The sequence below is a fragment of the Centroberyx gerrardi genome, chromosome 6, assembly GCF_048128805.1.
Source record: "Centroberyx gerrardi isolate f3 chromosome 6, fCenGer3.hap1.cur.20231027, whole genome shotgun sequence".
Lineage (NCBI taxonomy): Eukaryota > Metazoa > Chordata > Actinopteri > Beryciformes > Berycidae > Centroberyx > Centroberyx gerrardi.
In genome coordinates, this window is record NC_136002.1 from 20047407 (window position 1) to 20073976 (window position 26570).

General features: G+C 41.4%; 1 protein-coding gene across 1 annotated transcript; it reads right to left on the reverse strand.

The window, feature by feature from the left end:
- Positions 1 to 1041: 1041 nt before the first annotated feature.
- ptgir (prostaglandin I2 receptor) lies at positions 1042 to 26570 on the reverse strand. Its single transcript, XM_071927899.2, has 3 exons — positions 26429 to 26570; positions 24773 to 25869; positions 1042 to 2373 (listed from the first exon to the last, which is right to left on the reverse strand). Exons 2-3 carry the CDS (start codon positions 25592 to 25594, stop codon positions 2086 to 2088), a joined length of 1110 nt encoding a protein of 369 aa, XP_071784000.1. The 5' UTR covers positions 25595 to 25869; positions 26429 to 26570; the 3' UTR covers positions 1042 to 2085.

Genomic DNA, 26570 nt, shown 5'->3' on the forward strand with positions numbered 1-26570 from the left:
CATGTCAACAGTTCCTTATTTTAGGTAGTATCTACACTATATGTTCCTCTGTAACCAAAGTACATACATGCGCATTGTCTAGAATGAAGTTTTGATTGTAACACCCGAAAGGCAAAAAAACTGGGTTATCTAAACTCAAACAAAAGCTCTTTTCTGTTTATCTTGTCTTGTCTCTGCTACCATTTTGTGTAAACACCAAGCCAATGTCCTGAAGTCTTGTGATTATTACAAGCTATAAGTAAACTGAGATGGAGAGCAGTATTTGTTTTGTTTTATTTAAATGTTGGAGTGTTTTGGAATACATCTCCATATATCTCTTTGAGATCATACACATAGACATAAACTGTCAAACACAATTTTCCTTTTTAAACTTTTATTTACTTGTCTTCTTTACTTTTTTCTTTTTTTACAACTGATCACATGAACGACATGTGTACCATAAAGTTAAGTATTCACATTTTTCTAACTTTTTCATTCATTCATTCATTCATTCATTCAGTCGTTCAATCATTTTAATGGATGGCAAAATTCAAACACTGATACCCTCAAAGAAGAACAAAATGTGCAAGTGGTGAGAGGTGTCTGATTTAAGTAAAGTCATGCAGGATAAGCATCGAAGTCAAAGACCATAAAAGAGTCTTGTGTGAATGTGCTACATAACAACACTGGATTCACAATCACAATACCTAATATCCCTATAACTACCCCTACATCAGTCCATCAGTCCATCACAACAAATCAAATCACAATGCCACCAACTCACAATTTTCAGCATACACAACGTTATAGCACAATAAAGGGCCACAAATACGCTACATTTTCAATGCCGTTACTATCATAGTCACAACAGAAACAAATAAGACAAAACACAACAAAAACCTACAGTGCATTTTGCAGCAGACCTTACCAGACTTTTTCAAAAGCAGTATAAGAGCACTAAGGAGGCTCTTAAAAAACATTCACAGACAATCATAGGTAGCTTTTTTTTTTTTAGAAATCAATAGGAATGAGAAAGAGGAATGACATCAAATGTCCATGCAATACAATGACATATTGTATCTTTATTAGAAATATAGAAATATCAGTGGCTGCATGGTAATAACGGTGTGGCTTAGCTCAGGGACTGAATCTGTCATAAGCAGCACTTTTCCTCACTTGAGCAGATACTGTAGGTGTCTCTCTTTTGGATCGCACACACCTGTCATTGATGATGGATATGTTACAGTGGAATTCAATGGATTAATGACATCACTGACTGTCACTTGACGACAGCCTTTGAAATATACAAGCAGGTCATCCTCATCACGTTGAGTGTGACCTGCATCTCAAAACTCTCCGGTCATGGATGGGTCTGCTTTTTAAACTCGACATGGATGAGAGTTACCTGTTTTTTTTTTTTGATTGAGAGGAAAGAAAAGTTTACATTCATACATATTGTTTGCCCATATAGCTTTACCCAAGTGCATATAGTCTGATTTTACAGTCTATTATTACATTTACAGGCATGATATGGTTTGATGTGTACCTACAATTTTGACATAACATTAAAGATTTGACAAGTTACAGTGCCGTTTGTTTTATGGTACAATTCTCACTGCGACTTTGAAATAGTTTCCATTAAGCAAGAGAAGTATGAGACCTAGTGTAATAATTTCCCAAGTTCATTCAGGGAGAAACTGTAACAACCACAGAGAGAATATTTCCATCGTCACATTGTGAAAGTCTTTGTGCCTTATGTTGGTGATTTAGTTCAGTGCAGGAGTCTTATCAGTCACGGTCAGCTTCATGTTCACTTGCTAAGGTGGTGTTTGGTTGTGATGACCTCACTTTCGGGGAATTATACATGTTCACTGACCCATGTGGTATCGCATACATTATACACACTTCTATGTAGTTCATAGACATTATCGCCTAACTTGACAGTCTACAGGCAAATGTCTCAGTTTTACGCTGCTCACACACATCCTCAAGTAATTGTCCAAGATTTTCCAGACCCGACTCTTGTCTTTTCACTAATTTACTCTCCCATTCTCATCCACCTCACACTCCAGTCCTTCACCCTGCACTGCCAGGGTGTCCTGCGTGTCACAGGGGCAGGCTGGCGTACAAGCTTTGCTGTGGAGCGGCGATGTCCGTGGGGCTGCGCTGTATGTGGTTGTCGGAGGGTAAAGACAGGGCGCAGTGGGCTGTGGTCTTCACGGCACCCCTGGTGAAGCGGCAGGTCAGCAGGGAACGGAGGTGGCGGAACACAGACTTGCGGCAGATGATGAAGACCCAGGGATCCACAATAGGATTGAGGGCGTAGAAACGAAAGGCTGTCAGGTTCTCCTGGTCATTAGAAAATGGGTGGACAGCGTTGATAAAACCTGCAATCTGGAGAGAGAGAGAGGGTTGCGGTTAGACAGATTCAGTTTTCACTAGTCCTAGGACAGACCTACTCAACCATGTGCCATGGAGGGCCGAGAGTCTGCAGGCTTTCATTCCAACCAAAGACTACAGCAGGTGATTTGACTGATTAGCACACCTTCAACCAGAGAGGAGGGACTAATCAGTGAAATTATCTGGTGTAGTCTTTGGTTGGAATGGAAACCTGAATACACAATTAAATACACCTCTCCTGGGGTATAGAGATGGAAAATATATGTATGTGCGTATGAGAGAGAGAGAAAGACAGATGGGTTGATAATGGGATGAAAAAGTCTCACAAACGGTAAGGTAGAGACAGAACTGTATCCAAGAAATCTTGCCCTCTACTAGACCTCTAGTATCGATATGACGAAGGTGACTCCTGTCCAGACCGCCAAAAGTCCAACTGCCGTGTGAGACCCATATTGCAGCCACATCTGGGCCTGCGTGGTTTTTCACATCGGTTGAATCAGAGCCTTCTTGACCAAGAACTCTGCTCAGCATCTGGGTCAAGCTTTAGTCATCTCCCATCTGATCTGGACTACTGCAACTCCCTCCTAGCCACTTTCCTGAAAGTCCCTCTTCACTCCCTACTACTCACCCAGAGCGCTTCAGCCTGCCTCGTGTTCAACCTCCCCAACTTCTTTCATGTCACTCCCCTCCTGCACTCCCTTTACTGGCTTCCCAAGGCGGCTTGTATTGAATTGAATATCCTGTGCTCACTCTAATTGCTCTCACAAAAATCCTCCTTGGCTCCTATTTTATTATTTTCCAAGTACTTCTCTCTTACATGATCATTCTATAGTCGCATGACTATTTTCAGGACACTGTGGCTCTGACACTTGCACTCCTTAATATTTGATGCTTGTAATTTTGGTGATCTACAGTAGGACTTTAAGCTTATTTCTTGCACTCACTTCAGGTCACCCTAGACAGCTGGGAAAAATTAACATATATTTGTATGCGATCACACCTACAGTTTGTTTCTTGGGTCCAAACCATAGTTTTCTTTGTTCCATTTTTGTATTTGGTTCATCCAGGACTTGTCTCATGAAGCAAGTTCAACATAGTCAGGGTATCTTTTCTACAGCTGGCTTAACAAAACCAAACAATGACAATCCCAGCTAACTGATCTCATGAAGGTAGTTACCACCTCACTCCATTAGGATTTTCCAATCCAGCTATGAATGCATTCAAATGAAAGGGGCGGGGTTTGCAACAAATAGCAATGGACAGATCAAGAGCGTCGATTCAAAATAAGATGAAACTATCGATCCCTGTGGGGAAATTAGGTTGTTGCAGTTATAAGAGTAATAGGATTCAGCAGGGAGAAGGAAAGCACAGAAGGAAATAAAAATAATAAATAATAAAGTAATCAAACCGTAAAATCAGTAGACCATGAATAATTGTGGGGTTATGTAAGTGTACGCTGCTGACAATTTCAACACTTTAAGTAGACTGTAAAAGTGATTAGTGTGGGAAAGAAATGGATTACTAAAACTTATGTCCTTCTCTCAACGAGAACAAACTATATTGAATAAATATGTACAATGCAAAAGCAGTGAAAAGTAACACTGCTGCTGCTGCCAAGGCTAGAGAGGACTGCTGGAGATCAATTGCAGATAGTGTAAATGCGTATGTAAATAGGCTTATCACTGCCCTGCCATTAAGCACTTTTCATTGATACGATACTGTGTCACCACATTGAGGCTGTGAAAAGATTTCCTGTTCAGGAAGTGGGCCTCATGTTCCCCAGGGCCCCGGTGATGGAATATAGGTGCAATCTACCGCATTGATCACTCTCAGGAATCCTATGAAATTGTTTCAGCACATTTAATATGCGACAGTACATTTCATTCATTATTGATCAACTAATGTAAGTTACCTGCTATTTGATCGAAGCCCTCTTACAGCCCTTCTTACTACCTGGTAATTCAATAGTATCCCCCTGCACAGCTCTTTTTATTACTAGTCTCATTCATTTGAAGTCAATAGTGTTGTTCACAACAGGCTTTGTAAATGGAACTTTTGCAAAAAAGCGAGCCAGGTTTAAGCCCGAAGTGAGCTCACTGACCCACTAATCTTGCTTCTTGAGACAGGCTCCTGGTTCTCACTGCCCAATTACAAGCAAACCAGGTCTTGTAAACAAAAGTCACACAGACTCACAAGCAGCTCATTTATTGGCAGAGTTTTGGTAACCTGTCATCCCACAGGACTGGAGATTTTGGCAGCCAGGGAGCGGAGGGAGAGTCAAAATCTGACCATCTGATTCCAGTCCCTGTACTAGCTAAACATGATGGGCTTGTTTGCACTATTGCCATATTTTACCTTCTCAGATGTTCATACCAGATAAGAACACATGAAGAAATAGATGAATATGAGCGTCAGTCGAGAGTGCTGTTTGCCCTCAGTTCATTTTGCTTTTGCTTTCCAAATATGAGTAACTGCTGCCTATCAGACATCAGCAGTTGTTCCTTATACCCATAAAACCGAGCGTTGTTTCCTGTACTTGGTATGATTACATTCTCACTCTTAACAAACCCATCACAGTTTGCTTGGTGCGGTTACTTGCTTCTGAGCTTGAATGCTCTTGTTCTCCCCTGCCAAAACGAAACAAACTAAAACAGTAAGTAGTTTGATTCTCCAGAGTTTGATTAAACTGCTCGAAACATGCTTGGAGTGAACGCACCTTTAAAGTGCAGTAGTACAAAAGGCCCTAAAGACAGATGCAGACACAGCAGAACTACATCATTTTCCTCCGTTGACCTTTAGGTATGACAGACTACAGAGGAGCCAGACAGCCCAGACATCCTGGACAGAAGCAGCTGGCTGGTTATCCATCCTGGGCAGAGAGAGAAGCAGCAGCTGGCCCAGGAAGCTTCTTCGTCACCTCGCTCCTCTCCTCTATCAACAATCCTCTATTTCATACATGAAATATCCAACAAACAGTGCCCTAATTAATGGCTTGTGCTGATTGAGTGTTATTGTGCGTTGGTGTAAATGTTTCCCTGTTGCTAGGGCCTGGGACTGAAAACTAATAAGCTAGAGACAGAGTGAGAGGAGCAGGAGAGTCGGAGGGAACATTACAGACCAGAGCCAGGCCAAACCAGACTGCCAGAAGGAACAGACACAGGGCCGGGTATGTCCTCTGTACCCACGTAATTGGTCTAAACTCACACAGATGTGCACACTCACACTTACATTCATATACAAACACGCCCACATGACTGGCTTTGGCAACATAAATGTTACTTGTCATGCCAATAAAACTGATTTAAATTGAAATTGAATTGAGAGAGAGAGAGAGAGCGAGAGAGAGAGAGAGAGAGAGGGAGAGAGAGAGAGAAAGAGAGAGAGTGAGTTTGCTTATGATTATTGTTTTTTGTCTCCATTGTTTATGTGAGCTTTGGCAACATAAGTGTTACTTGTCTTGCCAATGAAGCTGATTGAAATTGAAATTGAATTGAGAGAGAGAGAGAAAGAGAGAGAGAACGAGAGAGAGAGAGAGAGAGAGAGAGAGAGAGAGAGAGAGAGAGAGAGAGAGAGAGAGAGAGAGAGAGAGAGGGACTGAATGTATGCAAACCCATAAAAACAATGCCCTACAATTATCTCATGATGCTCCTAAGACTCTAAGTAGATGTTGAGCTTAGTGGTATAATAACTCCAAAACCATGGAATGCCACAACCTTGGATGTGTCACAAGCAATGAAAAACATTTGAAAGAGGAAAAAACAATGACCAGATGTACATGGCTTATAAGGAAGTCATCATGGTGTTTGAATCAAATTTCTTCAATTGTGCAACTGATGCTGTTAGAATTAAGAACTGTTGAGTTCTCACTGATGGAACATCTATGTGTAATACTTAGCAATAGGTCACAAAGGGCAGGGCACACACACACACACACACACGCACGGAATATACACGCGCATGGACTGAAATATGTCATAAATGTCATAAGTAAAGAATTACATGAACACAGATCGAGTCCGTATGGTCTCTGTTTCCTTTCACTCAACAACATATTTCCTTTCAAAACTTCTAAACTGGACGATCAAAAGAGACCCACTAAACACTTCACAATTCAGTCTTTCTTATTGATTCAAACGGTCAATCAAAAGTTAATTATTCCCTGCCATTTACTGTATTCATCTGCAGAGAGACCGGCCTTGCACGGAAACATGCATGCGTGCACCTAAGGAGGATTTTCTTGACCGAGTTGTGCTCGCATTTGGCGGAGTTTGGACCTTGCACGGAAACATGCCTAACAATATACACAGTATCCTTTAGGGGCATGAGGGGGTAAATCAGTTATGACTGGATCTCCAGATCGATTTGGAGGTGGTGCTGTGGCTGGTCTCACTTCAGCAGATATGACACAGAATGCAGTAGATCAAATACACAGCTTCTCTGGGGGAAACCCATTTTGAAAGCCTCATGCATACCTGCGAAATATGTCAGATATAAAGCCTCCAGTGCTGCTGCAAATTTTCCACCTTTTAGGACATAAACCATTATATAGAAATCACATTACCATTAACTGCCTTGGCTCATGGCCAAGTAACAGGCCTAATGTTTGTTTCATTTAATACCTGAAGTAAAGCTTAATCATACTGGGATAAAACACACAGACACACACCATGACAAATGTGTGACTCATCTCAACCTGCATCTTATTAATCATCCGGCACTGCCAGAAACATTTCAAAGAGATATGCATCCTCCTCCTCGTACCCTCGCCCCTTTTGTCTTACCCGACATTACCTCCCTGACCCTTGCTTCTTTCCCTCCATGCCACCCTGCCTCTTATGGTCCTCTAAGCAGACTTCAAGCCCTGCAGAGAGGGACATAAATCACCAGCCATCATCTCTAAGCACTGCAGGCTGTGGGGCCCAAATTGATGAGATGTCAGGCACTCCTTAAACAGTTGCATATTAATGTCTGGGTGCATGGTTAAGGAGCAGGACAGACACAGTATACAGCAGCCTGGGGCTTGGTAATTCATTAGAGGGGAGTAGGTGTGTATAAAAGAATCATGACTATGTAGTAAAGCACTGTCATATACCTTGAGTATGCATATAAGCATAGAAAGCCAGCAAAAGCAAATTTGGACACATGTATAAACAGACGCATACACTCACAGTTGTGCATCCATGCACGCTACGGATGAAAGATATTGACAAAAATTCAAATTGCGATTATTTGACAGAATACTGCAACGGCAATTTAACCTGAAATTCATATCAGTTTTTCATTTATCAGCTTTTCTTGTCATACATTTTTTTTAAATTGCTTAAAGAAAAGTGATTTTGCAAAAAAAAAAAAAAAAAAAAAAAATGGATGTCAGTGAGCAGAATTTACTGAGTTTGAGTACAATGAAAGGTTTTCACCAATAGTGTACTTGATTCATGGACCAAAGATTACCTGGAGCTCTAAAACATTTGTTTAGAAATCTCTCTTAATTAATTACAGCCTCTGCGATTTGGAAATTGCTGAAGTTCATATTGCGATTTCATTTTTTTTTCTCGATTAATTGTTCAGTTCTAACGTACACGCGCGCGCGCACACACACACACACACACACATCCATCTTTAACCGTCCTCTGGTCTGTAAGCTATACCTGGACCCAGTATGTCTGCTGTACATGGGTATGTCTTGCGGCATAGACACATTAGATGCCATTTGGGGCTGATGATGGCTGTGACTTTCAGGAAACAGGCCCCGTAATGGATCTCTACGCTGACCCATTATTTTCCATCTTGGGTCCTGGAGGACTCTTCCCACCTCTTTCTTCCTGATCCTGTTTCACTGTGGGATCATTACATGGGGATGAGGGGAGACAGACCCAGAGATTACAGGCCTTTCAGAGAGGACTGTTTACAGCACGGAGAGGGGGAGAGAGAGGGACAGACGGAGACAGAACTATTGCAGTTGTACACGAGTGAAAATATTCTCTATTCCGTGCAACGGTTTGATAGAGATAAGCCAAGATAGAGAAGGTTCACCACACAGTGGGGATTTCCCCTAAAACCGCTGCGTGCATCCTTAGTGTTAATTTCTAAACAGAGTGTGAACTTTTCTGTTTTTAGGTTAACTGATGAAATAAGTGAGCAGCTATACAGTAATAACCTACTTTTCCTGGTATCGCTCCCTTCATTTCCACTGACTTCTCACCTCTCTCTCTCACCTGCCCTCAACTTGTTTCCACTAAATCTTACTACTCTATCTGCACCTGATCTTTCCAAATTCATTGAACTTTCTGTCTATCACTCCACCCTCAGCATCTGAGAAAGTCCCCCAGTGATGCGTTTACACCATTCTTACTCCGAAAACCTAGAAACACACTTACACTGGGAGCTGTCTAATAGTGCATTGATCTGGGGTTCATAAGAACATTAAAGGGTTGATTGGATTTGCTGCCCACCATGTAATAACTTCCTTTGTAAGGAATGGCTACAGATAAACTTTTCTTCATTATTTGGCCGCTCTTCCCCTGAGCTCCTTCACTCAGATAACACCTAACTCACCTAACCTAACTACTCACCTAACTAACTAACCTAAACCTAAGAGTAAATGATGAACCCAATATGTGCGTTTGGCCTCCGGCCTCCGATTTAGTTCCTGATGGACCCAGTGATAAGCTAGTGGAAGCGACACAGAAGAGGCGTGCTGCATAGACACGGGAAACACTGATTGTTCACATCTGCAGAAATTTGTGGCACACACCGTGACACCGCAATGTAAAGGTCACCTGGAGCTGGACGTCTATCTGCGCTTCATGAAGGGGAATTCCATAACCGTGTGTGTGGGTGAAAGCATCTGCGTTGCGTTATGTGCATCTGGTGCTAAGGCAACACCTTCATCACTTGGATACTTCCTTCAGTTTTGTTTTGGACTTTTTCCAACACAACCAACACCATTTCTGCCTTCTTGAGCACATGTAATTTTTTCCATATTCGACTGAATCGCACTGTTTCTTAATTTATTCTATTTAGGAATCATCAAAGAAGGCGTGTTGGTGTAAATGTGTCCTGTTCAAGGAACCCCCAAACACATCAAAGATAATTATGTGGAGGCAACATGGGATTGAAGACTCCATCTGTGTCTGTGTTCAGACAAGTGTTGTCTGGGGAATTATCCTGTCTGAATGTCCATTAGTGAGTTTCCTCTTTGAATAATGCCAGAGGGTGCAGTGAGTTAGCTGGAGCCATTAGACCTTTTACCAGCATTGTGTAGAATCAAGGAGTAAAAGAGCTTTTTCTTCACTAGGACACTCAGTACAGGAAACTATCAAAGAACATGCCCACTAAGTGAGAATAACATTTTTCAACATTCAAATACCTTGAGGACAAGAGAAATATAAACACACTCACAAATACACACACACACACACACACACACACACACACACAGGCATTTACTTGCTTGCATTATGAAAGCAGTGACTCACCATTTAGAAATCATTACTGCCTGGTTGCATCTGCTAAATGCCACTTACAAAAAGCTTTAACATTATTTTGGCCCGTTCTCACACTTACACACTCAGACCTACTTAGATAAGCTTTTACATTTTCACATACAGACGTGAAACACACACACACACACACACACACACACACTCACACATAAATGAACACAGAAAGCATAAACACAACCACTTCCTACTGTCAGATAAAATCTCACACTTTGTTCAATCACTTCCCTAATTTTGTAGTGTAGAGTGGAAAAATAGCTTTCCATCCTTGAGTCATTTCTTTTCTATACAACTTCACAAATATAGTCTCTACATCTACAGTATCTATATTTATCACAATCCCTTCCTTTCTCCTTCTGAATAACACAACTTAAAGAATGAAGGTTGCTCATTAAGTTCAAACTAAAACTGTGACGTGGGATGAAGAGCTGATTTCTACTTAACAGCTGAAAAAGAAACGGCTGACAGGAAAACGCACACACACACACACACACACACACACACACACACACACGCGCAACAACAAAGAGGAAGTGGAAGCAACTATGTTGAAAGGGTGAACAGTTGCTGCAATAAGACTCAATGGGCGTTCACATCATTTCCCCTTAAAGTAGCTAAATTTAACATCATTGCAAGAGATTTCCACTCCTCCTAGAACTTATCTTATTTTTTTACGGAAATTCTAGCTGTTGATTTTGAAATTATGTGACAAATGCACTTTGAGCGCTGCAGTGGCAGGCAGTTTATGGAAAGAGATTAGTGTCAGCAGCGACTGTATTGGAAATGTATTTGTCATGGTCATATTGAATCGTTGAATAAAAAAAAAAATGAATTTCTTGAATAAATTAATGCAAATATTGAATTTGTAAGTCACAATTTCAAATAGAATGCACTGGCTTGAAAATGAATGTAATTATTATTGAATTTAACTTTAATTTCAAATTTAGTTTTACCAATTCAAATTCAGTTTTCTCAATTCAGATTCAGCTCATCTCCTCAGCCAGTAAGCGCTATACTCCCCACTTGTTGAAAGAGTTACAAATTGCGTCCTTTGTTTTATGTTAGTGAATGTCCTATCAAGTCGATATGCCTTCCAGTCAACACTCAGGGAAGAAAAGTCTATTTGTTCCAGATGTGTGTCTCAGGGAGCTGAAGCTGAATGAAGAAAAATGAATTTAATTGGGAAAACCGTAACCGTAAATTTTAAGCCATTGCATTCAGTTTGAAATTGTGCCTCACAAATTCAGATTTTGACTTAATTTACTTAATAAATTCATTTTTTTGTTTGCTTTTTTTGCAATGCATGGTACACATGAAACCTCTCACATCTTTCAGAAACAGGATTTTGATTGGATGTTGATGCTGTACCTGTGGTAGGTAAGTCATTTGAATTGGTACAAATTTGATATAAATTTGTTTGAGTTTTCATGTATTTTCATGCTCCAGACAGATCGTTTTTGACATATGAACAAGGTATTACACTGAAGAAACAATAGGGCTGTCAGTCTGTCAGAAGCAGAAAAACATCACAAGTCATGACATGCACTGCAGGCCAATGATTAAGCCTTTCCCAGACTGATGACTATGACAACAAACCAAAGCTAAATTAACATAACTCACTGTCATTTACACAGACTCACTCTGTTTCAGACCAGTGCACATGGGCTGTGTAGGTGGACATATTTACAATAACACACAATTGTTACCTGTGCCAAGAAGGTCATGTTTTCACCCGCGTCTCTATGTCTGTCCGTGTGTCTGTTAGCAGCTTATCTCAAAAAGTTGGCCACGGATTTGCACAAAACTTGGTATGAAGGTTGGTTATGGGTCAAGGAAGAACTGAATAACTTTTCATGTCGATTGGCCAAAAGGTGGCGTGGTGGTGGCGTGGCGGAGGTCTGTGCTCTATGTTTTTGTGATGGTTTTCTGACTAGAAAAACAAACACGATTTCAGTCTTCATTAAATTAATGCATCAGATAAGATAGCAACATCACAACATTGTTTTTTGTTATACACAGTAATAATACCTCAACCACCACCTGGCTGACTGGAATGTGCTGGAGTTATGCCAAGTTTGCTTTACAGTCTATGCTTGTAACACCATCTGTTGAATGTGGTGTACATGTGGCATCTGCTCACATCAAATAAATGTATGTACTTAGAATTGTAGGTTTATAAATAAATACGCATACCTGCACTTGCATTTTTATTTATTTATATTTATCCAGGGGAAGTCGACTGAGCATGCTTGTTCTTTTCAAGAGACTCCCTGCTTCACATTTATACAGTTCAGTCAGACAACTCACATATTGAATATGAACATTTTATAGAGAAAAATGTAAATACAGATTATATTTTGGCGTCAAGGCTCTGTTTCGTATCTCTCCGTGTGAAGCATAATTTAAAGCAGAGCCAAAAGTGAGAGGTGGAGAGATCAAATGCAGCGCTCAATGGTGAAGCATAAAGAAACAGAGGCACCAGGTGGATGTTGGGGTGGTGCAGGGTGAGTGATGCATAGGCAGCAGCAGCAGAGAATGAGGAGTCGGTTTGGCAGCTTAAATAGACCGGCCAACGGGTGATGGCAATACCAACTCACAGGCTTCACTTCATTTACATACACTCACACCTGGGACATGCCCAGTACAATCTTCTACTGGGCACCACTGAGCCGCTCCACTGCAGCACTTTGTGGTTAAGAGTCTTGCTCAAAGGCACTTCGGTGGTAGTTGCCATACCTTGTCATACCCATGCATCATGAACACAGGCTAAGTCTGTGTATACATATACACATTATTTTTGTGGAACATGCAAATGATCAAAAGGGTGCGTTCATGCCACAAAAATGCAAATGGTAAAACTGACCCAGTATTTCACATTTATGAATAAGAACACTCTACTGTGACAGTCTCAGCCCATAACGTCAAACTAATCCCGCTAGTGACTTTTATGAATGACGCCTATGTGCTTAAAAATTGGGTCAGTGGGCCAATGGCAATGATAACATGACACAACAACACACTGGGAGTGTTAACAGCTAACAGACACACAGACCACACACAATAATTAACACATTTGACACATTTATCTGCAGTTGTACAATACTTGTACAGTGACACTGGAACAGTGTTCTTATGGTCTCACAGCTGAAAACGGTCACAGCCACGGCCAAACTTGACCAGAATTTTAACGTTACACATTTAACTTTGGAGAAGAGCCATATGTACAAAACACACTGAATATGCCAGTGGAAAAATTTGATAAATACAAAAGAACTGAGAACATTTCATACATATTTGGCAAATACTTCCTTGTCCTTGCCTTTGATGTGAACATAAAAAGTATAAAGGCATTCTATTGTTGTCTGTTTTGATATTAGTATCTCCTGAGGCGGTTGGCGGTGTGTGCGTGAAAAAAAAAAAAAACTCTAAGATAGTCATCCAACGCCATGTGGAGAAAACCTTGAGCCCGTCATTTCGGAGTACTGAACCTAAATCAGCCCTCTGGCAGGACAGCTGGTATCCCACATTCCTCCCTGTCATCACTCCGCCGTGATTCTTCGTTCTGGGCTATTGAGGCTGTAAATCTGAGACGGCCTGTCTCCTGTCTGCTGGGTTCATGTCAAAGGCAGCTGGCAGATCATCAGTGCTGAGGTGGAACATGGGGTCATCTGTGGCAAACTCACACACAGTAGATAATGACATCGGAGCGTGGTTGAGAATGATTTTGTGTGTTTCAGTGTGTGTGTGTGTGTGTACAGGTGCTTTTTAACCCACAGAGGTAGATACCTAAAATGATCGGCATACTAACCATCTAATAGCATGACTCACATAAATTAGGTTTCTGTTCCAGTAAATTTCACGTTAACTGCAACCGCCAAGTTCAAGCGTACCCCAGAGATCCCCATGATGTTCCTGTATTATATTTTGTATTACAGCCAAGTCATACAAAGCTGTTCTCCGAAAAGCATTTGGTGTGCCATGTTAAAATTTAACCAAATAGCTGTTTGTGCCTTAAGTAATTTACTGATGTTGCCTCAGGTAATTTAAGGGGCAGCAGAGCAGCAGATTAAGGGGTTTGTCTGGGGGTCGGGAAAAGAGGGGGAGGATATTTCCATCAAGTCGTTTTAAACTGGAGTGTGCTGGTAAACACTAGCTATGGGTCACTTGGCCCTAAAATCCCAAACCACAGAATCCGCTCTGCAGCATGGTTTCAATTATCCTGTTGAATTTGTGTAATCCCTGTTGTCTGCATTCTCTGGCTCTCTCACTCTGCAGGCGCTTTCCACATGAACCAAAACATTTTGGACTCCCAAATTGAAAAAACAATAAATAATTCTTTCTGAAATAAAAGGCGAAAACAAAGTGAGTGTTCCCAGCTGTTTTACCATGCAGGGATCATCAGTCAGATCCGTCCATGATAAATTTGTTTACTAGTCCTGATAGAAAATTTTACACCCAACGGAAGTCCACAAAATGGCATGATGTGTCAACTGAAATGTTTTTTCCAACAAAATGTTGTGAGTCATAGCCATCCTGCTGCCAGCTGAAGGCAACTTTATGGTACAGGATTAAGAAAATATATGACGAGACTGAAAACCCCAGAAAATTTACGAATTTCCTGTCAGTGATTCAGCGACACTGTAACCAAAGATTACCAAAGATTGGTTACCAAAGATTTGATTTTCTAAAAAAACAAAAGCAAGGATTTGGATGAATTCTAGTAAATGTTGATGCATTATTAAGCCCTGTTTACTGAATTCGGTGCAATCCTTGAAAGGCAGTAACAGTGAAAGAGAACATCAAAGTGCTGAAACATGAATCCACCTCCTGTAATCTTAATCCAGGTGATTCTTGGTTGTACTGTATAGTTTGTCTTGTCAGGCCTGTATTGAAGTAGACGTTGGCTTGTACCTTTCAAAATAGCACAAGTTCCTCAATATGACAACAGATGATCATCGCATTCTGCCTCAGTTATGGTTTGTTTGATGTGAGGGTGTAGTATTTCACTGCTGTGTGTGCGTGTATTGGCCAACTTTTATTAGGTCATATCTCCTGAGACAAGTGCCAAGGTGGGGTACGAAACAAGTATCCTATTGTTCTCTATTTACCTACAGTACACATCAGACAAGATACAACTAACACGGTAACACCTAGAAGTTTACAGATCACAAATATATTTAACCTATGATACCTCACAGGCGTCAAGAGTGAAACCTCATTATCATTATTCTCAATGAAAGGGATCCGCAAGTAATTGTTTGATTCATATCTCTTTGCCCAAACCAGAGAGCAAAGAGAGAACTCCTCCCTTGGGCATTAAGTATATCAGATCAAATATAGCTGATATTTGAGTTTATCTGTGCAATAACTTGAATCTAGACTGATTCAAATATGTTCAACCTAAAACCTCCTTTCCCTCTTCACTCCCTTGTACATGATGCAACTGTCTGACTGCGATCGAATCACAACAAAGACTTCCAAAACAGAGCGGGGAGACTAAGGCGTGGAGCTTCGGGATTCACGCAATGCTGCGCTGGCAGTGAAGGTGTTGATGGATAAACAAACGGCTCTGGAAAACATGGCAAGAAACCACAAGAGAAGTACGTAATGTGAGCGTGTGTGCATGCTTGCGTGCACATTCACGGGTGTGTGAGAAAAATATACTGGCGTTTCCTGTATATCTTGGCATCGACTGCAGATTCTAAATATTTTAATAAACCTCTCTGATGTAGTCTATTTAGACACTTTCACACAATGTACTGCTGCTTTAATTCCCCGAGCTGTCCATCTTTTCCTTGTAGGATTCATATTGTGATTTAGAACGATTTGGCTAACACATCAAATGATGCACTGAGGAAAATCTCTCATCCATCACATAGTCAACTACCATGAGACATAACCTTGTGTAATACTTCAGACAGTGAACTGACCTCATCTTATAACTGAGACTGATCTACATGGAGGGAGGATGATGCTAAAAAACAGCGCTTTCACCCCTACTCTACTGCAATAGAAACCTAGGGGCATACGTGACAGTCTTTGAAAACTATGATAAACGTTGTTTTTCAAAACACGACGCTCACAGTATATTCATACCAGTGTCAGTATGTTAAAAAAAAACAACTCTTAAACGCTTATATCTCAATTCAAATCGCCCTTTCTCAAGTGTGTAATTTGACCTGACTGAAAATAGGGTTTGGTATGTTGTTATTGCCCCTGATGCCCATTTGTTAATTTATGAGCTGATAAAGATCTCTCAGTATAAATCATATTTTGGCAAATGCATTCCATAGCAACAATCTATAACTGCCAACATAATGGTTTTTCTGAAATGTGGAACAAGAATAGTCTTTCATCATAAGACTGGGTCAAACTAATCATTTCAAAACACTGTTTATCTGAAAGAGCACTTCTTAAAAGAGCACTTAAGCCCATGTCTCTTCAATAACACCAACTCCTAAACAACGTCTGAAAGCCAGGCCACGGTCCAGTTAGAGGATGAATAATTGAACAAATGACTGCGGAGGCAGTCATTTGTCAATTCATTTGCCGTGATTGACAAGATTTTATTATTTGGTCAGTGTAATAAATTAGATGTAGGCTACCAAACTATCCTTCACAGACACACAGCGCACAGCTCAGAGAGAACATCAGTCCTGAATGTTCCCCTAATGTAATATATTATATATTTTTTAGAAACACTGAAAAATCATCAGAGTTACTTTAATTCTGACAGCGTAAAACATCTACAGAGTTGATATAACACTTTTGATAGTTTTGAACACACACCTCTGAGCCATATCATCTCTATGAGTGACAATCAACTCTCTGATCAGCTCAAAATAATTGTCGGTGAAAAATCAATGCTATTTAACACTAGAAAATGTGCTATATAGCTTCCAAACAAATTTCTAGCAACATTTGCTTGATCTTTCATTAACTTTATAATGATAAAAACCTACAAGATTGAATTTGGCTGAGGTATGGCGAGTGCCACACATTGTCATACCCAACTGACCGCAATGAAATACCATTAGACCGGGACGGGACTGTTACAAGGCACGGGTGATGTTTACAGAAGGTTCGGCTACGGTTCAGAGAGCGCTTCTTGATGATTGATTTCTCTTCCTCAATGTCTAAGGTTTCTCACAAATAATGTTTCAACATGTAGTTCAGAGGAAAAATGAATGGAAGAAAAGTGGGATTGGCCAAGGGACTGTGAATCAGCATGCATTATGACAACATGACCACACATGCTCTGCAGTTAAACATTCTATTGATTTCAAATCCGCAATGATTTTGCCACTGGGTTAATGGTCAAGTCTTGAATGATTGTAAATAATCCAGGACTAGCCTCATTGTTTTCACTTCTAGAGAAAAACATTTCAACCAAAGCATTAAGAGATGGGAGACTATGATTAGAGGTGACAGGTGAGGGGATGGAAAGGATGACTACAAGATGGCAGAGAGAAATGTAAGAGATTAGATTTAGAGTCAAACTTCCACTAATAGTACAAAACATGGTTTGCCATCAGACATCGCACAATACGTCTGATCTGTCTGATCTGCAGAATGTATTTACAGTTTGGGTGCTAGGTTCAACGAAGCGCATAACTAGCCTATTTCCTCATGACGCCTTTTCTGCTCGATAACCACAAAGACTTGGCCTGAAAAAATGACTTTTGCCGTTTCACAGTCCTTTCATGCTTTGCTTTCCATCTCTTTGTTGCTCCTCTCTCCTCTTCTATCTTTACCCTCTTTCATTTTTCTGTACCACAACCATTGAAAATCTTTCCAGCACCTGCTCACCACTTGCTGTCCTCTTATTGAAGCCTAAGGCCATGTTATTACAGCGCCCACACAGTTCAGTGACACTTCACGCTGGTTCAATATCTCACTCATACATGTCACAGTACCCCTAAGAGCCTCCGCATCGACATTGTTTTTGTCCCATTTCTTCCATGTGCTTGGAATCAAAACTAAGTGAAACATGAAGTACAAACTGGAACAAATTTGGTAATGAATGGCAGGATTAGCAAGCCTGTGGGCCTGCTGACTACTGTAATACGATCCAGACACAAAGAAAAGAGGCAAAGGTATTACTATTGTGTGTGTGTGTACTATTGTGTGTGAACGCTCATGTGTTCATGTGTGCGTGTTCATGTGTTTCCATGTGCTTAAGTGTATCTATATATATGCATGATGTGTGTATGTGAGATGGAGGATTAGGCACCAACTGGCTAAGAGAGGAAATTCTCATTGTTCAATCCACAAAGCCCAGCTGCCGATTAGAGAGCATGACCTTTCCATATAGAGACCTGGATGAAGCACGCAATGAGGTTATCTGTACACTCTGCCTGGAGCACCTTGAGCACAAGAGCAATTGTGGATGTGAGGGTTGTTGTTATCGAAACCCAGCGACAGCATGTGTCTCATTACATTTCTAGCTGTAAATAAGCAGGAAGAAAGCAGGGTGGGGGCCAAAATCCAAACTGCCAGCGCCTTCAGAAAATATTCAGCCCACTTTTTCCACATTTTGTGGTGTTGCAGCCTGAATTCAAAACGGATTAAATTGAGACCTTTGGCTGCGATTACAGTTTTGAGTCATCTTGGATACGTCTGTATCAGCTTGGAACATCTAGATTTTGGGATTTTTCCCCGTTCTTCCGTGCAGGTTTACTCAGCCTTGGTCAAGTTGGATTTTGTAAACAGCTGTCCTCAAGTTATCCTACGTATTTTCAATGGGATTCAAGTCTGGGCTTTGACCGGGCCTGTCAAAGACGTAACGGATTCTTGTTCTGAAGCCACGGCAGTGTTGATTTGGCTGTGTGCTTCAGGTTGTAGTCCTGTCGGAACATTGTCACCCCGATCCCAATCTAAGGTGTTTGGCACTCTGAAGCTCATTCTCCTCTAGAATTTACCTCTATTTGGCTCCATTCATAGTTTCCTCTGTACTTACAAGTCTCTGAGTCTCTGAATCTTTTGCTTCATGATCGATCTCAATCTTTCACTTGCCTTTTTGCAAACTCCAGGCATGCTGTCATGTGTGTCAGGTTTTTTCAGGAGTGTAACTCTGTAACTCTGTCACAGTTCCTTGTGTTCTTGGTCTCCTCCCTGACCGAGGTCCTTCTTGCCCAGTTGCTCAGTTTGGTCTAGAAAGAGTCTGGCATATTTTTTCCTTTTCCTAATGATGGAACCTACTGTGCTCTTGTGAGCTCCCAACACCTTATTGTTTTACACCCTTGTTTTACGATCTATGCCTCCTCATAATTATCTCTCACAAGAGTCTCTGAATTCTATTTTATGTCCAATTAATTGAATTAGCCTTGAGCCTTGGACTCAAACCAAACTGTAGAGACATCTCAAAGATAGTCAAAGGAATTTGGATGCACCTTAACTCAGGGATCATACGGGCGATGACATGTGACAAAGGTCCCAGACTGAATTTGAACCAAGGACATCGCAGTTACATGCATGCACTTTTAGCCTGGCCCCAGCCCCACGGCGACTTTGTTTGAATTTTTTGACGCTTCATAGCTCTGGTCGCCTCCTCGTCGAAGAGGGTAGTCCGATCACTGGGATGTTCTGGCATTTTGATTGGATTATTCAATTTGTGGTCAGGGCGCAAAGTGCAGAGAAAGCAATGGCAGATAAAAATGTAAACATTGATCTTGCGATTGAAGCAGTTATCAAGAAACTGAATACAGCTATACCTGCACTAAAACACAAGCAATATGCTTTTCAAAACATTTGTTTGGGGACAAGATGCATTCGGTAAAAGCCTAATGCATCAACTAGCCCCTCTAGTACATCTCCCCTCATAGCGCTTATGGAGACAGAAATTATCATTTTGATTTGTGGTAGCCAATCCATCATGCTTTTGAAATGTGAGGCAAGCGGCGCTTTGCATTACATCGGGGCAATCCAGTCACCGCTCATGCACCCGCCTCTGTATTGACGTCAGAAAAAGCCCCTAGACAGATGATTACACCAGACCTACAGAGCACCAAAAAATTCAAACAAAGACAAACAAGCAAAACCGAAAAATGACACGTGTAAACACAGGTGCTCCAGAGGGCTGGAGCCAGGCGAATGTGCTTTAGCCAACTGGACGCCCCAGCAGTTGAATACTTATGAACTCAAAACATTTTAGCTTTTTCTTTTTAATTTGTAAAAAATTGTAAATAAATTTAAAAAATAATAATATGGGTTATTGTTTGTACACCAGTAACAAAAAATTCCAAATGAATCAATAACACCACAAAATGCAGAAAAAGGGGGTTGAATACTGTCTGAAGGCTCTGTACCCCACCTCCCGTTATTTCATTCTTCATGATTCCATCCCATTCACTTCAAATACAGCCCTCTATAGGTCACTGATGGTTGTAGGCATTGATTTTTAATGGTTGTAGGTGTTGATTGTTACACTGTCACAGTTAAAGAGTTAAATTAACACTGACGATTTTGCTGTGTATATCTAAAAAAAAAAATCACTAGGAGAGCATTCAGGACCAACGGTCTCACTAAGCTGTGTACGTCTGTGCAAGATAGTTTGGTGGCCTACATCTAATAATTCATTACATTGATCAAATAATACAATTTTGTCAATCTTTGGTGTAGCATTCTCTATTCACTCAGCCTAAATAATCTCAGTAGAGCTGCTATTTTGACACTTGCAATACTTTCAATAACTCATTGATGGATAATTTTATTGGTGCACTAGTAAAATCACAACTTTACGAATCTCTGATGCGATGTTACAGCGACCGCTCCCAGACATCTAACCTCACACACACAGGTCAATATTAGTCTGCTGAGTAAGGCACATCTGTACCCTGTAGCTACACTAATGAAAACCTTAATCATTAAGCCAAAACATGCACACAGTGAAATACAGTGACTCAGATCCACAGTGCTGGTCTGGGCTCATATTGCCACAGTCTACACAAAAAATACAGTATAACTTACATGTAAATGGGGATAACCCCTTCCTAGAGAAAATTAACACTATTTTATCTATATAAACTACTAGCTCATATGATAATGGGGAAAAACTCATAAGTAGTCCCATTTAGAATCTCAAGGCTTGCGAATAAGTCGTCATACGAGTGCAGCACTTTATTGATTTGGGTATTGACCGGCAACATATGGGCCGCAGGCAGTTTCAATGGTTCCCAAGGGAACAGAAGTGACGGGGGATGGGGGCTATCACCACAAACAGACTATCAATCTGTACTTGTCCCCTAAAGGAGACAGTCATGATCATATATAAACAGCAGATGACAGGAGAAAGAGGAGCAAAGAAAGGGCTAATGGAGGGGTGTTGATTTCCCTTTCAGAAAGCAGACCAACTCCTTTCAGGACACTTGATAAACTGATCCTAAATACAAACATACACACAAACCAATCAACAAATCAATGTGAACTGCATCATATTTGAAGCAGAAAATTATTCTATCCTTGATTTCTATTATGTTAATTCCATTTTATTGTAAATCACTCTCCCCAGTAGTTCTCATAGCTTGTTTCAGTGTGCTGCATTTCACTTAGAAAAGAGTTTTTGGACCCCTCCTCAAGTTGGAGAGAGATTATTATATTTATTTTAAAGCAATCAATAACCACGTATATACCATATGGCACTAAATACCAAATGCTGTGTCAATAGTCCTGGAACAAACTGAACAGGACCTCATCTTTCACGCTACATCAAACAAATCAAACTTTCTCTCACAGAACAGCTACCCTGATGTGCGATAACATTCATAACATCAAGGCCTATAGCTTAATGGCACCTTATCTTTCTTAGCTGTCTATGGTAACTACTGTATGTAACCATATTAAAGCTCAAATCAATGGGAGGTGGTACATCATTCAAGGCCAGAACTGTAAATTGACCAGCTGTGACAAGCCTGGGAAGCTGTTCGGATTCAGGTAGCAGTGAACAGGACAAAACAACTAAGATTAACAACCACTGGATTACGTCAGTAAAACACTCCAACCTATTGAAATGTTTTCAAACTAGTTACAACAGCCAGTCGGTTTTTAAAGTAGACAAATTTATGGTTTTGCTTTTCTGGGTAAAAGGCATGTCTCTCTTTTCCCACACATCTTTTTACCACTGGCCGGACTGCAGTACCACATGATGTGAACTTTCACCTCCTGAGAAAGGAATAATCCTTTTGCTGATGGGAGAAACAGTCACACCTCAAAAATTCACAGAGCAAATACTGGCTCTCTTGGCTCATTTGTCACTTGTTGAAAAGCCACTTAGCAAATATGCTCTTCACAACTTAATATGTAAATACTAGTCACCGCCTCCGTAAAACACAACATCATTCTTAACTGTTGGGCAAAGAATACATATTCACATCCTACATATTTTCGTCTTCCCTGCGTCACTGACACTGAAACGAAGCGCTCATTTTGCAAACCACTGGCACTAAATACAGCCCAGTTTTCTACTTATCCCAGGCTGCTGTCCTCAATACACACCTTGCTCTGCTGATAAGAGTGAACTGCAGAGAGAGAGCCTATTCTTCTGTGCTTGGCAGCGTTGTTCTCCAAGGTGTACAATTACATGACAGTGTTTGGATTAAATTAAGATGAGCTGGAAACATGGTAGCGTGTCAGCATGTTTGCCCATCTTTGTTTGTACACATACAAGAATAGTGATTGAATGCAGCTAGTATACTTGCATGTGACTCTGTGAAGATGAGAATTTGCGTGGGTCGGCCTGGGTGAGCATGTACGAGGTGACAGTATTGAGAGAACAGTATTTTCAGTATTTTTGTAGTAGCGTGAAGAATCACACATACACACACACGTCCTGAGGCGGCATGAATCATTAATTACTTAATAACCGGAACATGAATTATTCAGTATGACATACTATAACGGTATGAGTTGTAACTCTGGAGTGTTGGATAAGATGAAAAGTATTGTTATCTACATTGTGATCTAACCTAACTGATGTAAACAAAAAAGTAGGAGGATATAATAATCACTTTTATTTTGAGGCCAAAGAAATTCATTAGAAGTGCCAAGTGGAAGTTCCAAAATGAATGTAAAGTATGACTGAATTACTTTTCTTTATCCTTAAGGCAAAATGGCTCTTGGAGATCCTTCGAGTTCTCTAATTTAATTTCCTTGTTGAAACATCAGTGCCCTAAAGCTGCAGTGTTGGTATAGATGCACTAGAGTTCAGAGCAGAGCTGCTGATGTGGGAAACTTGGGGTTACAGTTTCCTGAAGGCCTACATACAGAGTGTCTACAAGCATACATCCTCATCCTCTTCCCCCTCTGAAACCACTGCATGTAGATTAGTCAAATCTCTCTGTCAATCTTCATGACAAATCACTCACATGCAGACAGAGAGCGGCTGGTGAAGAAGGGAAATGTTCCACTATTTTCTGTCAACTACTTTTCTATAAATGATGCCGTCAGAGAAATGATCATCAGGCCGCTCTGGCAACGCAAGTATTATTCTAAAGATATGATGCATAAAACAGCGACTACAGGCTCATTGGTTGGTTGATTTGTTATAATCTTGACTGACATAAATGACTTAAATTCATTCTAATAGCATGATACACCATCAAGTCAAAAGTAAAGTTCACTAAAATATGCTGAGGTAATGTGCAGCCAGCAATGACTCACATATCCATCGTAGGGTTTTTTCCATAATCTTTTCCAATAATCTTCTGAACCTTTTCAGTTCTCTCTCCACTTTGGAACTCTCCCTGGCTTTATGTTGAGGGGGACAGACACGGGAGAGCGGCTCCCTGCCAAAAACAGCCCAGCCCTCTGGGAAAGGTGGGGCCAGACCAGTCCTCCAGGGTTGTCAGGGTTGTTTAACACACTCCTCTCAAAACAGGGGGTTGAAATGGATCGCAGCAGACAAATATACACACGCAAATGCACACATACACACATGCCAAGCGCGGGGAAGGCTACGCTCAGGCACACCTTTTCATTAGCGGAGCCAAGCACAACCGTTAGGGAGACTCCAACACGACACACAGCAAACAACACCAACGGTTTGGCGTGACAGTTTGGCTTACTATTTGCATAGCGATTATGCAATGTGGGGAAGGAATTAAAGTTGTAAGTGCAGTTTCATGCGATTTATGGAGACTCTGTAAAACTGAATCTACTCTGTTCCCTGCTGGATTTCTGTGACCTTTAACTCATTTTCTGGTTCTCCTTCCATTGTTGTGCACAATGCATCAACATCAATGCAGCTGTGGTATGTGGTATTATTTATATACCGCAAAGCGGGTCAGTCCATGCACACAGATATATAGCAGTCAGGTGGGGACCACTGAAACATCACCCACGATCAAAACTACCATGACTCATAAAAAAATCCCTTTCTCTGCTTCCCCCTCAGTACACATTTGCCACATTGCCTTGATTTGTTCTGACATGATTCCATGGTAGACAGACACCAGAGACGCCACTATGTGTCAGCTCTTTGCTCCTTTCCCAGTGTGAATTCTAATAAGACTGGCACTTGATGACAGAACACAGACATACCAGTATTCAGTCGTAAATTATGAAAGAGAGGCTGAGGATGGATCAAACAACTGACAAAAGGTGTTATAAAAGTTACACAAAGGGTGAGTCTGAGTGGAAAGAATCAGAAGGGATACAAATGTGTCTTCTCTGTCTTTATCTCTCTCTCCTTCTCACACACACACACACGCTCTCACACACACACACACACACACACACACAATGCATAAACAGAAAGGACTTGCAGGTCAATGGTCTTTTCCATTAGAGAAATTTGAAAGGGCAAGAAATTGTTTTCATTCACAGAGAGAAGGCATGTTTACACACACACACACACACACACACACATGCTAAGGGAAGGTCAAATGTGAACTCACAGTGAGCGGCAGGGAGCAAACAACAAAGATGACAGTCATGAGCGCGAGCAGCACCAGGTGGTCCACCTCCTCTTCCCCCTGTCCGAACCACGCCAGGCTCATCTTCCTCTTCCTGCCCGTCGACCCGACCGAGCCGCGCCGCATCACCTGGCTCCGGTGCATCTGGCACAGGCTGACAATCACCGAACCGTTGCACACAAACACTGCCACGATCAGCAGCGCCATGAGGGAGGAGTAGCACAGAGAGAAGGCCAGCACCCACCCTTCATCCTCGCCCCCAACCACCTCCATGTCGAGGAAGCACCAGGTCCCGGGACAGTACTGTCTGTGGCGGCCGAAGCCCATGAACGGCAGTACGCAGAAGGCAGAGGAAAAGAGGTAAATAAGGAGGAGGGCGACCTTGGCGAAGCTGCGGCGGATATATTTAGAGTATAAGTAAGGGTGGCTGATGGCCAGGCAGCGCTCCACAGCCATGGCGCACAGGATAAGTGTAGGCGCCAGGCCGAAGAAAGTCATGGCGAAGGCAAACAGGTTGCAAAGTTGGTGGTCGCCCGTCAGCCCTATCAGAGACATCTGGTGGGCGTAGCAGACAAAGACGGGCGGGCTGAGGAGGCAGGTGCCCAGCAGGTCAGTGAGGGCCAGGCCGGTCACCAGAATACAGAAGACCGAGGACTTGGTGCGCTGCTCCTTCTGGTGCACTCCCAGGATGAGGAGCGCGAGGATGTTCCCCACCACACCAGCCGCGAACATGAAGATGCTTGTCGCCGGCTTGCCATCCACTCTCACCATGGTGATGTTGTCACAGGATGTGTTTGCAAACATGCTTTTTGTAAAGTGCTTGCGTGTACACACACACACCCACACACACGTTTGACTTAATGAAATGTAATATGCCAAGTCAGTGTGGAATTAATAAGGAATTGCCAAACAACAAAAGAAGCAAGTCCTGACTTCTTGACACCATCACTTGGCAACAAAGGAGGCATGGATGCATGATAAGACCCATGGCGCTGTGTTGACTTAAATCATGATTCAGTGGCCTTTCCCTTCTCTGGCTTGCTCTCTTTCTTGCAGACAGTCCGGAGACAGAGAGGTGTCTGTGGAACAAACCAAACAGTGAGAAATGCTGCTTAGTGCTCAGTAAATTCACAGTAAAAGCTTTACTGGAGGGCTTCCCCAATCATACAGACATACAGACATAGAGCCCTCATACCAAGAAGGCTGTTCTCATAGCCTACTTTTGGAAAGTAATAATGTTACTCTCACATTGTTGGAGCGCAATGCTGTTCTCACACTGTTCGAGTGTAATAATGTTCTCACATTGTTACAGTGTAGTAATGTTCTCATTTACAGTGTAAAAATGTTCTCACGTTGTTAGAAAGTAATAATGTTCTCACTTTGTTAGTGTAACAATGTTGTCACATTGTTAGAACGTAATAATTTCTCACACTGTTAGAACGTAATAATGTCACACTGTTAGAACGTAATAATTTCTCACACTGTTAGAACGTAATAATTTCTCACACTGTTAGAACGTAATAATGTCACACTGTTAGAACGTAATAATTTCTCACACTGTTAGAACGTAATAATGTTCTCACACTGTTAAGAGTGTAATAATGCTGTTCTCGCATTATTAGTGTAATAATCACTCACCTTACACTGGCTCTCCCGGCAAGCAGCAACACTTGAGCGACTGGAACTACTTATTACTTCTTCTTCAAGTAAGTTGCGGATTCACATTCCTCGCCTGTAAAACATTCAGAGTTGTAATGGACGGACAGTCTTCAGTAACACG

What these genes read in the sequence shown, in the direction of transcription:
- ptgir (XM_071927899.2), bottom strand. Translation starts at nt 25,594, where the DNA reads ATGTTTGCAAACACATCCTGTGACAACATCACCATGGTGAGAGTGGAT. An exon ending in TTTGCTCCCTGCCGCTCACT is followed by an intron (nt 2,374 to 24,772) that starts GTGAGTTCACAT and finishes CTCTCTCTCCAG; the next exon opens with ATTGCAGGTTTTATCAACGC.